General features: G+C 41.8%; 1 protein-coding gene across 2 annotated transcripts in view; it reads right to left on the bottom strand.

Moving 5' to 3' along the window:
• The window catches only part of PRXL2A (peroxiredoxin like 2A), a 93,260-nt gene that overhangs the window by 16,290 nt on the left and 61,612 nt on the right, over positions 1–15,358 (bottom strand). For both annotated transcript variants that reach the window (XM_040320713.1, XM_040320714.1), the window contains exon 4: positions 9,710–9,850. In XM_040320713.1, the coding sequence (XP_040176647.1) occupies positions 9,710–9,850 (141 nt within the window). The remainder of the gene's footprint in view (positions 1–9,709; positions 9,851–15,358) is intronic.

Below are 15,358 nucleotides of genomic sequence, written 5' to 3'. Positions count from 1 at the left end.
GCGTCTGCGCCTGCCATTTTTGGGCTATCGTTTTTCGTGCCTGGAAAAGGCACCTCAATATAGCTTCCAAACTGCCCTGAGGTGCCCTTATATCTTCTATACACCCCAGTAGACAAGTCCTGGCCACTGGATTGAGGGATGTTCCAAATACCTTGTTTATCCTCTCTATTATTTCTACCCAATAATCATAGAGTTTGGGGCACTTCCAGACCATGTGAATTAGGTCCCCTTTATCTTTGCATCTCGGGCATTCGTTATTCTGTCTCCACCCCAGTTTAAACATTTTATGCGGGGTATGATATACCCTATGCAGTAAAAACAAATGGGACAATCTTTGCGCTGGGGCGATTGAAACACAGGCGCATTGATGCAGAATTCTCTCCCACTGTTCAGATGGTATTGTTCCCAGGTCTCTTTCCCACGCTTCTTTACTCTTGGCCGGGCCCGCTCTGCTTATCGCACTAGCACTCAAGCTGTTATATGTTACTGTTATTAAGCCCTTGGCCGTACTTGCCCTGATTACTTTGAGAAGGACGGGAATCTGGGTCCATACCATTGTTTTAGAACTAAATTGTACTTGAATAGCATGGCGGACCTGCAAGTATTTATAGAATGTTTTGTTGGGAATATTAAATTCTCTTGTTAAATCTGAGAATGATTTTAGGGTGTTACCCTCAAACAGATGCTTTAAGCGAGTTATACCTTGACTCTTCCATTCTCTCGATTCTTCTATGCTTGTTATTTCCTGTAGATTATTGTTATTCCATAGGGGGGAGAATTCTGTTTGACCACTATATCCCAATAAGGTCTTTATTGTGTGCCATACTTTAATAGCCAATTTTATAGTTGGAAATTTATGGGGAAAATAATCTGCCTCTAGGGCTTCCACCAACAATTTATGGGGATTACCCGTTAACATCAAGCGGCTAATAAAGCCGTCTCCCTCAAAGGTTCCACACCCTACCAAATGTTGCAGTTGTGACGCAATAAAATATAACTTTGGGTGTGGAACCGCCATACCCCCTTCTTTTACTGGCAGCTGGAGTGTTTGCAAACTTATCCTGGCTTGGCCTCCCCTCCATATGAGTTCTCTAAATAGTGTTTCTATTTTCTTGAACCATTTATATCCCAGCCATAAAGGTGCGTTATGGAGCAGGTATATTAATTGCGGTTGCCATATCATTTTGATTAAGTTGCATCGTCCTGCTACAGACAGGGGAAGTCTTTTCCAGATATCGCATTTATTTTTCCACTTTAGTAACAGTGGATCAAGATTTAAACTGGCGTATTGGGTAATATCTTTCGCTATCCAAATGCCTAGGTATTTAAATTTTGTGACCACGCTTAATTGAGAAGCACTTGGCAGGAGCTGGAGATCAACTGGATCCAGTGGTAAAAGGGCAGATTTTTCCCAGTTAATTGTCAAACCTGAGAAATGACCAAAGTCATTTACCAGTTGTATCACTTTGTCTAGAGTGGTTTCAACATCCCCCAGAAAGAACAAGATGTCATCTGCAAATAATGCAATCTTGTCTTCCCCTTGGTGTCTTCTGAACCCCATTATGTCCGACCTCGCCCTGGCCATTATTGCAAGTGGTTCCATGGCGAGGGTGAACAGAAGGGGGGACAGAGGACACCCCTGTCTCGTCCCTCGCTCCAATTGAAAAAATTCCGATGTCTCATTATTAATTTTAATTTTAGCTTTTGGCTCGCTATATAGTAATTTAACCCATCTGACAAAGCAAGGCCCGAAGCCGAATTTCTCTAATACTTCCCATAAATATCTCCATTCAAGGCTATCAAATGCCTTAGCGGCATCAAGAGATAACACTGCTCTGGGCCTCTCATTATCAGTTGGTATTTCTATATTTAAAAAAGTTCTTCTTATATTAATAGTTGTTGCCCTGTCTGGTATAAACCCTGACTGATCTGGGTGAATAAGTTTACTAATGCATCTATTTAAGCGAGTTGCTAAAATTTTGGCTAAGATCTTAACATCGGTAGGTAACAAAGAAATTGGGCGATAAGATGAGGGGAACAATTTTTCTTTCCCCTCTTTATGAATCACTATGATGGTTGCTTCCAGCATTGAATGGGGAAGAGTGCCTCCACTCTCAGCCCCCTCCAGAGCCTTCAACAACTCTGGTAGCAAAATCTCGCCAAATTTCTTATACACCTCGATAGGTAGTCCATCCGGGCCAGGGGATTTCTGGTTTGACATTGAAGTTACGGCTTGCTGAATTTCGTTTAACGTGATTGGTGCATCCAAGGCCTGTCTGTCCTCGTCTAGCAGGGTAGGGACTATTATTTTCTGAAAAAATGATTCCATAGCTCCACTCTCAGCCCCCCCTTTAGATTTGTACAATTCTTTGTAATATTCACAAAATGTTTGTGAGATCACCTGGCCGTCCATGGATATTTCTCCCCCTATTGTCTTTATTGCTGGAATATTTGACGGAGGGGAGTTAGTCCTACTTAGAAGGGATAGCATCCGCCCTACCTTCTCTCCTTCTCCAAACTGGCACTGTCTTTGTAGAGTCCGCTTGTTCTCCGCGCATTTCAAAGTAGCTGTTTTATATTCTAGCTGTTTTGTCAACCATGTTTCCCGCGTGGCTGGGGTGGGTTGCTCAATAAACCTTACTTCAGCTTGAGTGGTTTCACGGGCCAACTTGCCCTCCTGCTCTCTCCCTTCCCTTTTCACCCTGGCTACCTGCTGAATTAATAAGCCGCGCAAAAAAGCTTTCAGAGAGTCCCACACTATTCCCGTTGGAGCAGATCCTGTGTTAATATATACAAATTCTTTTAGTCTAGACATCAGGATCTCTGGGTCACCAATCAACTCCAGCCAACCTGGATTAAATCTCCACTCGCTACGGGAGACTTTAACTCCAATCTTTATTATTAGCACCAGAGGGGAATGGTCCGAAACCCCTCTGGGGCCATAGTAAATTTTCTTCACCAAGGACATTGCATCATCACTACCCACTGCCAGGTCTATTCTGGAAAGCGTATGATGGGAGCTAGAATAGCATGAGTACTGGCGATCTTGTGGAAAGTGAGTTCTCCATATATCTCTCATTCCTATTTCCTCCAGGAATCGAGCTAGTCGCCCCTCACCAGATCTTTTTCCCGGAGGAAATCTATCCAGGCTTCCATCTAACACCTCGTTATAGTCCCCTATGGCTATCACTGGAACCCCTGGTTTATCGAGTGTGAATTCGAGGAGTTTGTTTAGAACATCTAGTTTAAATGGTGGGGGAATATACATATTGGCCAAAACGTATGGGCTATTCTCAATTAGGCAAAAGAGAAATATGTATCGGCCTTGATCATCTAACTGGGACTCAGTGCAGGAAAACGTCACCCCCCTCCCCACCAAAATGCTCACCCCCCTTGAATACGAGGAATGCACTGAGTGGAACTGAGCCTGAAATTTACGACTGTTCAGTAGTGGGACAGTGTCCTTAGTCAAGTGTGTCTCTTGTAGGCATAAGAATCCCGGCATACCCTCTTCCAGGAGTGACATGACTGATGTTCGCTTAATTGGGTCTCCCATACCTCGAACGTTCCAGGAAGTGATGGCCAATAATCTATCCTGCATCTAGACAGACTAACATAATAGTAGGATACACCACTCTAGTCCAGCAGTACAGGTATTTGGCCAGCACTCCTTTTACTAACTGGGTCCAAAAACCCCCTAGCCTCCCCTCACTCGCCTCCCCCGTTTCCGCCATCACTGCTCTTAATTTGAGTAATATACGCTCCCTAACCCCTCCCTTTAACACCTCCCATACCCACCCTCCCCTCCCACCCACCCCCTTCCTACCCCGCCCTACTGGGCACCCCTTGGGGGCTTGTATAATGACCTCTCTACTCTCCCTCATACACATCCTACAAACACGCAAACACGCGACCCTCCCTCCCTCTCTCTCCCCCTTATAAAGCAAGATCAGAACAGCCACCAGACCCAAAAAGGGAAAAAAAAGTGACCAAACCCCTCCCCCTCCCCCTTGATAGTGTGATACCACTCACCTATACTAAGTCCCCTAGAATACCACCCGGGGTCAATGTACATAATACATGAATATTCATATATGTGTATATATCGATAGTGAGATATTTATTTATTTTTATATATATATATATATATATATATATATATATATATATATATATATATATATATATATATATATATATATATATATATATATATATATATTAAAAATAAGTGTCCATGTCAGAAGTTACACATATACTGTGGAACAAAATTTGAATGAAAGAATTTGAGGGAAGGAAGTGATAAACACCCTCTACCCAGCCAATTTTTATGAAAATGAGAGATTGAAATAGTTAAATTGGGCTGGTGAAGGGGAAATTTTGTTAAAAACTTCTAGGTGTGAATCAAAGAGGAATTATGAATTGAATAAAATTGCACTAGCTAGACTGAATTTGGACATTGAACTATTTGCTTTTGATTGATTTTATAGTATTAAAATTGTTATATATATATATATATATATATATATATATATATATATATATATACACACACACACACATACACACACACACATATATACACACACACACACACACACACACACATATTTATTTATCATCATTTACTTTTTTTATTGTATTGATTATTTATAAAATTATATACTTGATTGTATAATTAATGTTTTAGATTCCATGAATAAAGTTACATGGTTGGTAAGGTTGAATAAAGACACCAGTCCATCCAGTTTAACCTGTGTGTGCGTTTATGTCACCATTGTCCATATCCATGTATATTGTGTACTGGGCTGCGGGAGTGAAGCCATGCGAGTTCAGCTGAACTCGCACAATTTCATTCCCGCCTGTCAGTCCTGATTTCGGCAGCGATTACAGAAACATATGTGCAGGTTTCTGCACAGATGTCAATGTAAATCGCGTGCCGAAATCACAGTAGTACAGAAACTACTTTTGAAATCTGTGCAGCGCCGCAGATGCGGCATTGCACTGATTAGGATGATGCCATTGCTGGCAATTGCCGCCGTTTGACATGCGATTTGACATGTCAAAACGCACCAGTATGAACCAGGGCTAAAAGTGTTTTTTAATGTATTGACACTTCCCGCTGACACCACCAATTGTGGGAGAGAGTTCCACATTCTTACTGCTCTAACAGTAAAGAATCCCTTACACAGTAAAATAATGAACTGCCTCTCATCCACCTTCATTGTGTGGCTGTGTGTCTTCTTTAAAGGCCTAAGACTAAAAGGTTTTCTCCCAATGCAAGCGTCACCATTTAAGGATTTGTATAATGCGATCATATCCCCTCTTTCGCATCTCTTCTCTACATAGAATTAGTTAAAAGTTCGTATTCATTTCTCATAACTCCAGCACTCTTATTAGCTTCTTTTATGTCCACTTATTTTCAGTTGGACAGTTCGATGCTTAGGAGTTATTTTTGACTTTAATACTCTATACACATCCTGCTAATGCTAAAGTAACATTACGCTTTGTGGTAATCCATTAAACAGAACAGTTGCACACTAATTAGTGTTGAACACTGCGGCTTTGGCTTATACAGCTCTACTCCAACTTTTAGGCCAGGTTTACACCTATGCGAATTGAGTGCGGCTTAAACCGCATCTAATTCGCAGGACATTTCAAAATACATTGTTTTCAATGAGGCTGGTTCACATATGTGCGATGCATCCGCACTGCGCATTGCCTCCAAACCGTGTGCGGTTTTTAGGTCTTGCGGTGCGGCTCAGGTGCGAATTCAGTCCCATTATCTTCTATGGGTACGCAGCTGAATTCGCAGATGTGTTCTTTTCTCTTCAGTATTTGTCTCATTCAGTTCAATACACTTCCCCCCTCCCCCTCCCCTCTCCCAGGTCTCCAAATTCGCACCTGATCTGCAGCTAAAACGCAGTTGATCTGCACAACACCTTATAGAGAAATTCGCAAAGACAACGGAGCTCCAAAACGCAACGCACTAGTGTGATTCAGGCCTAAGTGTTCTGCTCCTCTATGTCAGTTCTGGCTTCCTAATGAATGTCCACTAGAAACAATGCAAAATACATATACAAAAAATCCAATATTAAAGTCCACTTCTACCTTGTCCCCAACATGAACTTGTTTCTCCTGTAGTTCATTGGGGACACAGTCAGTCAATCTTTTATTGAAGAGTATAATGCCCTGTACACGCGTTCGGTTTTTCCGTCGGAATACACTCAGACGGAATTCCGCTCAAGCTGTCTTGCATACACATGGCCACACCAAATTCCGACCGTCAAAAACGTGGTGACGTACAACCCTATGACGAGCTTAGAAAAATTAAGTCCGATGGGGCATACACACGGTTGGAAAATCCGATGAAAAAATTCCGTCTGACTTTTTCCATTGGAAATTCTGATCGTGTGTACGAGGCATAACTCTCAGGCCTCGTACAGACGAGGGGACATGTCCGATGAAAACGGTCCGCGGACCGTTTTCATCGGACATGTCCGCTCTGAGATTTTGGTCTGATGGTTGTACACACCATCAAACCAAAATCCCCGCGGACAGAATACGCAGCGACGTGACGGCGACGATGACGCGGCGACCCCGAAAGTTCAATGCTTCCACGCATGCGTCGAATCACTTCGACGCATGTGAGGGATTTCGGCCGAGCGGACATGTCCGAGGAGTCGTACTGACCATCGGACATGTCCGACGGACATGGTTCCAGCGGACATGTTTCTTAGCATGCTAAGAAACATTGGTTCGCTGGAAACCTGTTCGCTAGGCCGGGAATCCGGTCCAGTCGGCCCTACACACGACCGAACATGTCTGCTGAAACTGGTCCGCGGACCAGTTTCCGCGGACCAGTTTCAGCAGACGTTTGGTCGTGTGTACGAGGCCTCACCTCTAGGTTGGATGGCTGTACACATATACACACACACACACACACACACACACACACACACATATATATAAAAAAATGTTTAAGTCTGAAAAAGCTCTTATGACCCGTACACACAATGGGAAAATCCAACAGCAAAAGTCCGATGTGAGCTTTTGAATGGAAATTCCGACCGTGTGTATGCTCCATCGGACTTTTGCTGTCGAAATTTCTGCCAACGAAAAATTTAAGAGCTGGTTCTCAAATTTTCAGACGGAAAAAATTCCCATCTGAAAATCCAATCGTCTGTAGCAATTCCGACGCGCAAAGTTCCGACACATGCTTGGAAACAATTTGACGCATGCTTGGAAGCATTGAACTTTATTTTCTCGCGCCTCGTCGTAGTGTTGTACGTCACCGCGTTCTTGAAGGATGAAAGTTCAGAGATCTTTTGAGTGACCGTGTGTATGCAAGCCAAGCTTGAGCGGAATTCCGTCGGGAAAAACATCCAAGGTTTGTTCAGATTGTTTGTACGCGGCATTAGACCTTTGTTCGATTTATTTATTATCGGGTCTGTCAGATAGGCAGACCAAAGCCAACTGAAGGTGAAGGCGTACATGAAAGTCTGAAAATGCTGTTGCCAACTGTGAATAGGCGGCTTAGTGTTGACATCCTGCAACAGGAAGTGCTGTTATTGTCAGGATCTCCAGGTCAAAAATATTACAGATTCACATAAAATAACTTGCCTAAAAAAAGCTCTATACAGTGAGGCATACTGAAAAATGTATTTTGGGTTTACATACACTCTGTATTTCTCATAATAGTCCTTATTTCTCACTACTAAACGAGAAGCAGCAAAAATGAATAATGACCCTGGAATCCCTTTCTAATCATTGTAGATCAGGGGTGTTAAACTCAATTATATTGTGGGCTGCATCAGCATTATGATTGCCCTCAAAAGGGCCAGTTGTATCTGCAAGATTAGATGTCCAGCGCAGAGGTGTATCTAGTGAAAATAGCGCCTATGGCAAGCACTGAAACTGCGCCCCTGTCGAAACATTTGAAACCCATCTTTCAGATAACCTTAACCTCCCTGGCGGTATGATTCTTTCAGAAAAAAGATGCTGAAAGCGGTACCATTATTTGCCAGGAAATTTGGCGTTTTATACTGTAGGCCTATAATCCTTAGGAATAACTCACTTAAATCTGACCAAACAAGAGTCTAGTAGGCATCCCGGGTATGACATTTTTTTAAAAACAAAATTATAAATTATAATATAATAAATAATTATAACAAATAATAATATAATTCTAATAAAAATTATTCAATAATGTAATCAAATCAAAATCACTGAAATTTGCTCAGTTGCAGAATTGTTGCTGTCATTTTTTTTTTTTATGACGAATTTCCCCACAAATCGCAATCGCACAATTCTGCAAGTGATTATAATTTTCTATCGCTGTTTTCTAGCTGATCTAAAACCATTTTTGACATAAAGGGACACTTTTGGTTGCTATGGACAATCTACAGTTTGCAGGGAGAAAGAACCGTTTTTATTATATAAAAGTACATGTAGGGCACTGGGCAGACCACTAGGGACAAGGGGGGTGTGTATTTTTTACATACAGTACTGTAATCTATAAGATTACAGTATACTGTATGTAATGTGTTTGTTTACCTTTTTGAATTTGGCGCCGATCTCCGCTCCCGTGTGTCATAACGTCGCAGGGAACGGAGATCGACGACACAGGATGACACTGTGTGAATCGAGCGAGGTCCCGCTCGCTCACACAGCGCGGTGGCATCGCTGGATCCAGGAACAAGGTAATCCAGCGCGCGCTGCAGGCTCTGCATAGCTACCCCGAACGTGAATCGGGGTTACCGATTTCAGCCCAAAAAATCCACCCCGAGTCACGCTTGGGAATACCGCCAGGAGGGTTAACAAAAAAAAAAACAGCTAACAAAACTAGTGATATTTATCATCCCTTGGGTAGTGACATATCCTCTTTATGGAGAAATCTGGAGTTTATTAGACCCCTGATCTCTCCTCTGCCATCCAAGGCCAGGTAAATGCAGAACCAATACTGGAAGTGATGAAATCTTCATCACTTAAGGCCTCAGTTTTCACAGAGGAGAGGGGGAAACGGATGTTCCTCCTTTGTGCGCTGCCAATCCGACCAGATGGAATGGGAATTGATGTAATCGGTGTTCTATTTGCATTGCAGGTTTCTGTTGATTGCAAAATCTTTTGAAGGTTAGCAAAGTTCCATTTTTGATCTTAACCCCTCATTTTTTACGCACTTTTAGCAGCTGATTTAATCATTTACTGAGTATGTAGCGGTTTCATCTTTTAATCCTTGCTTGTGCTCCAGTTTAAGCTGCTGCCATAACCACTGCCCCAGGTTTGCCGTTTTTGAGGGGCTCTTTTTTTCTTGCAGCATCCTATGGAGCCACCCTTTCATGTAGGGACTACAGTTTTGTCTCTCTACACTATGTGCAACAATAGAAACACATGGGCATTTAGCCTGGGATGGCAAGACACTCCTCTGTCCCCCAAGAGACAGACTGCACTGTCCACTGTTTAATCTTTTCTGTGAAGATCGTAAGTTCAGGGAAGCAGCACAAAGAGCAGGAGCCAAGAGCATGGAAAGTTGTAAACTGCAAGTACTGGGGTAAAATATTTTAACAAATAGTTTACTGGGGAACCTGTGGTTACTTGAATGCTCAAACGGTGGCTGCATCCAATCAGATTCAGTTACTGTTTGGGTATTCAAACATCCACGCCAACAATTTTACAATTGGATATTGAACAAACTATACCATACATGTACCTTGTCATCAAGGAAAATCTCCCCTGTAAAGTAGGGCTGGAATTCTTCTACTTCAGTTCCAATCTTTTCCTTCACCACAGCATATAGCGGGATTTCAAGCTGGTCAAGATCTGACTTAAGTGACGACAACCCTGCAGCCTCCTGTAATGCGACAAAAGCAATTTTTTTATAATATAAAAAAAAGGTACATGAACAAAACATACTAAATTATTATGATAATAAACCACAACTGCTTACCGCATGACAAATAATTACACGTTCCCTAACTAAACTGACATATTGGGGTTGATTTACTAAAACTAGAGAGAGTGTGTAAAATCTGTTGCAGCTCTTCATAGAAACCATCCTGCTTCCAGGTTTTACTGTCAAAGCTTAAATTTAAAAAGCTGAAATTAGAAGCCGATTGGCTACCATGCACAGCTGCACCAGATTTTGCACTCTCCAGTTTTAGGCCAGGTTCACTCTGGCCCGACATGGAAGTCGTACGACTTCTGCTCCGACTTTGCCCTACGACTTCATGTCCGACTGCAATGTGACGGGGATCTGACTTTGACCCAGAAATACCAGGCCCTTTAGGTCTGGTATGAATCTTAAAGGGGGGACCCCACGCCAAATTAAAAAAAAAAACATTTTATTATAGATCCTTTGCTTTGGTATGGATTTTGAGGAAAAACTCCATGCCAAAAAAAAAAAAAAGGCATGAGGTCCCCCTCAAAATCCATACCAGACCTAAAGGACCTGCTATTTCTGGGTCAAAGTCGGATCCCATTCATTAAAGTCGCATTGCAGTCGGACATGAAGTCGTAGGGCAAAATTGGAGAAGTCGTACGACCTTATCCGAGCATGCAGCCCGGCAGGCCAAGAAGGGGGGGGGGGGAAATGAGCAAGCGCCCACTCCTGGATCATACCAGGCCACATGCCCTCAAAAGGGGGCCCCCCACCTCAAAGCACCTTACCCCCATGTTGATGGGAACAAGGGCCTCTTCCCGACAACCCTAAGCGGTGGTTGTGGGGGGGTCTGCGGGCGGGGGGGCTTATCGGAATCTGGAAACCCCTTTTAACAAGGGGGCCCCCAGCTCTCGGCCCCCACTCTATGTGAATGAGTATGGGGTACATTGTACCCCTACCCATTCACCCCAAAAAAGTGTCAGAAATAAATAAAACCAGTACACAGGTTTTTGACAAAGTCCTTTATTAAAGTAGCCCCAGCATGTCTTCTCCCTTCCTGTTGAAGGGGTTGAAGTCGGATCAAAGTAGTGCAGGAACCTCTTTAAAAGTCAGCCTTCAGTCATTTTTTTCAACTTTCCATCCATTTAAATTTTCTGCCCTAGTTGTTTTAAACTTTGTTTAGTAACATTTTTCTGCCAGTAAGGGAGGAGGGATGAGTCATAAGAAGGCCAATGAGAGCTGCAGGGCTGGAGGTGTGCCTCTGCAAATCCAGGAAGTGAACAGGCAGCAGCTTCAGCTGCCCACAGTTAAAATGGTTGCAGCCAGACTCAGTGGAAGGAGATTTCTGTAGCATATTTGGCAAGTACAGAATCACAGTATATATGAAATAACATGCACAGTGGTTGGAAGTAAACTTCAGAATGGCAAAGAGGTTTTTATTACAAATTATGCGAGCAGACTGTAATTCCTCTTTAACCACTTCAGCCCCAGAAGAATTTGCCCCCTTAATGACCAGAGCATTTTTTTGTGATATGGCACTGCGTCACTTTAATGGACAATTGCACAGTCATGCAACGCTGTACTCAAACAAAATTAACTCCCTTTTTTTCTCAACACAAATAGAGCTTTCTTTTTGGTGGCATTTGATCACCTCTGCGATTTGTTATTTTTTGCGCTTTAAACAATAAAGAGCGACAATTTTAGGAAAAAAAGCAATATTTTTCTCTTTTAAATAAATACCCCCCCAAAAAAATTTATATTTATATATTTATATATATATATATATATATATATATATATATATATATATATATATATATATATATATATATATATATATATATATATATATATATATATATATATATATATATATATATATATAAAAATTCTTCCTCAGTTAAGGCTGATATATATCCTACTACATATTCTTGGTAAAAAAAAAAAAAAATCTCAATAAGCGTATATTGATTGGTTTGCGCAAAAGTTATAAAGTCTACAAAATAGGGGATAGATTTATGGCAATTTTTTTTTTTTTTACTATTAATGGCAGGGATTTTTATCGGGACTGACATTGCGGCGGACACTGTGTTCTAACTGTAGGTGGGATGGGCTACCTAGGACATGATAGAGATCACTGCTCCCGAAGACAGGAAGCAGTGGGTCTCTGCCATGTCACTAGGCAGAACAGGGAAATGCCTTGTTTACATAGGCATTTCCCCATTCTGCCTCTTTTCGCCGCAATCGCGATTTTGCTCACCCGTGCCATTGCGCTGGTCGGGAAGGGGTTAAGGTGGCTCTCATAGGGAATTGATTTATACACATCATGCGACATATGCTCCCAAAATCAGAGCATATGTCGCACCAGTGTGAACCAAGCCTAAGTGGATGGACAACTGGATGGACAACTGGATGGACTTGTGTCTTTTTTCAACCTGACTAACTATGTAACTATGTAAGTAAATTAACCCCATGGTCTTTACAAGTTCAATCTATTACTAGAAATATACTTTTTTCAAGCCCTGTACACACGATCGGTCCATCCGATGAAAAAGGTCTGATGGACCGGTTTTCATCGGTTAACCGATGAAGCTGACTGATGGTCCGTCGTGCCTACACACCATCAGTTAAAAACCCGATCGTGTCAGAACGCGGTGATGTAAAACACAATGACGTGCTGAAAAAAATGAAGTTCAATGCTTCCAAGCATGCGTCGACTTGATTCTGAGCATGCGTGGATTTTTAACCGACAGTTGTGCCTACAAACGTTCATTTTTTTCTATCGGTTAGGTATTCCATCGGTTAAATTTAAAACAAGTTGGCTTTTTTTTAACCGATGGATAAATAACCGATGGCGCCAACACACGATTCGTTTTGGACCAATGAAAACGGTCCATCAGACCGTTCATCGGTTTAACCGATCGTGTGTACGCGGCCTAAATCCTCATTATGCTTTATCCTTTGCTGACTTACTGTACTATTTTGTACCACTTACTGTACTGTGTTCAAATTTTTTTGCTTTAAATGCTTTTTTTATTTTTTATACACATACAAAAAAAAAAAAAAGCCTACAAAACAAGAATCCTCGGTTTTGTTCAGCTACCTTCACAGAACTATACGTGAGAAGTTCACCCCAGGTTACCAAGTTAAGAATTTACTAGTGGATTGTTTACCAAGTTCCCTCTGAATGAGCAGATTTCTGACGTGCCTTTTGTTGTGATAATCTCAGGTCTTTAGAGTAATAATGGAGAAACACCGGTAATATCTTCCACAGTTCTTAAGATAAATCTGTTGCAGAATGTCATTTTTCTGGTATGTAAGCTAGAAAGGGAACTCATAGTACCTGTTCTAGATGTCGCTCAAGGAAATCAACTGCTAGTAGGATAACCCAAACAAATTGCTATGGTATGAATTGTTAGGCTCAGCAGAGTTTGAGCCATTTTACATTGTACAGTATATACATTTTTTTGAATCTGCGTGGATTTTTTTTATTAATGTTATGATTCACTTCAGGCATCGTTTAAAGCCTTTTAGATACAAATGCCATAAGTAAATTCTTGGTCAGGAAGTGCAAGGGCATGACTTAACCTCCCTGGCGGTATGATTCTGTCTGGAATTACGTACCAAAAGCGGTACAATTATTTTGCAAGGAAATTTGGCGTTTTATACTGTAGGCCTGTAATTTTTAGGAATAACTCACTTAAATCTGACCAAACAAGAGTCTTGTAGGCATCCCGGGTATGACATTTTTTTTTTTAAAACAAAATTATAAATTATAATATAATAAATAATTATAACAAATAATAAATATAATAATAATAAAAATTATTCAATAATGTAATTAACTCAAAATCACTGAAATTTGCTCAGTTGCAGAATTGTCGTTGTCATTACTTTTATTTTTTATGACGAATTTCCCCACAAATCGCTATCGCACAATTCTGCAAGTGATTATAATTTATTATCGCTGTTTTCTAGCTGATCTAAAACCATTTTTGACATAAAGGGACACTTTTGGTTGCTATGGACAATCTACAGTTTGCAGGGAGAAAGAACAGTTTTTATTATATAAAAGTACATGCAGAACACTGGGCAGACCACTAGGGACAAAGGGTGTGTATTTTTTACATACAGTACTGTAATCTATAAGATTACAGTATACTGTATGTAATGTGTTTGTTTACTTTTTTGAATTTTTTGCGTCGTAACGTCGCAGGGAACGGAGATCGGCGGCACACGGGAGACTGTGAATCGAGCGAGGAGGACCCGCTCGTTTACACAGCAGGGTGGCATCGCTGGATCCAGGGACAAGGTAAGTAACTTGCCTGTGGATCCAATGAGAAGGTAAGCCGCGCCGCTGCACACTCTGCACGTCCACCCCTAGCGTGACTCGGGGATACCGATCCTAACATTGGAAACCCACCCCGAGTCACGCTCGGGTTTACCGCCAAGGGGGTTAAAGGGGTTGTAAAGACAAAAATATTTTCCTCTTAAATTAAAATCTGACAGTAGCTGATAAAGTAAAAAAGTAATGTTTTGCATTATAACTAGTTTGATACCTGTTGAAATCGAGCCGTTTTATTCACCTCCGTCACTCCTGAATCATTATTCTCACTGACTTCCTGGTTTGCGGTGCGCATTCATTCTTGCTACATCACGGCCTAATGGGAACTACAGTTCCCATTAGGCTTAGCCTCCATGCCTGTGAGGGATAAGAGAGCATCTTCACGCAGGGCTGTAGTCATAGGGAGGGGGTGAGCACATTCTGCTTTCCACCATGCAAAACAGCTCAGATGCTGGTGGAAAGCAAGGCGAGGGGAGACAGGCATTTTCCAACCTGGATTACTGTATTTTGGAGGTCAAAAGGAAAAACGAGGTAAGTGATATTTAAATGCTCTAGCTTACAGCAATCAATTGATCCAATAAAAAACGAACCTTTAGTGTTCCTTTAAGACCCGTTCACACCAAAGCGTGGTGCGTGGGCAGCAGTACTTTTGTTGGGGGGGGGGAACGACTTTATTAAAATATTAAAATGTCACAAAGTTCAGTTCATTAGGCTCTACTGTCCCCAATGTGGTGCAGTGGATTGTGTGTATGTTTCTACAGCTGCACTGTACTTTTCTTCAACGCACATCACCACAACCTGATGGTGTGAACTGGCCTGGCCTGAACTGGAAGGGAAACCGTGCCATTTGCCTTAAGTTGCACTAGAAATGCACTGGCTCTCTTATGAGATCCCTCTCCCATTTTTTTATTTTCTCAATATTTGCAGTGTTGACCCTTCAAGACCTTTGCAATTGGCCCTGGCATGCTGCCAATCAACTTCTGGGCCACATCCTGACTGATGGCAGCCCATGCTTGCATTATTAATACCAGTGGCTGGTGAGGGATGTAATCGCTGCATCAATGGAAAGCAGATGTGAGAATACTGGGGTGTTTAGTTCCGCTTTAAAGTCCACTTCAGGGTCTCAAATAACCTGT

This window comes from Rana temporaria, chromosome 8, assembly GCF_905171775.1.
Source record: "Rana temporaria chromosome 8, aRanTem1.1, whole genome shotgun sequence".
Lineage (NCBI taxonomy): Eukaryota > Metazoa > Chordata > Amphibia > Anura > Ranidae > Rana > Rana temporaria.
Note: the sequence above shows the minus strand (reverse complement) of the source record. Positions and strands in the feature narration are given on the sequence as shown.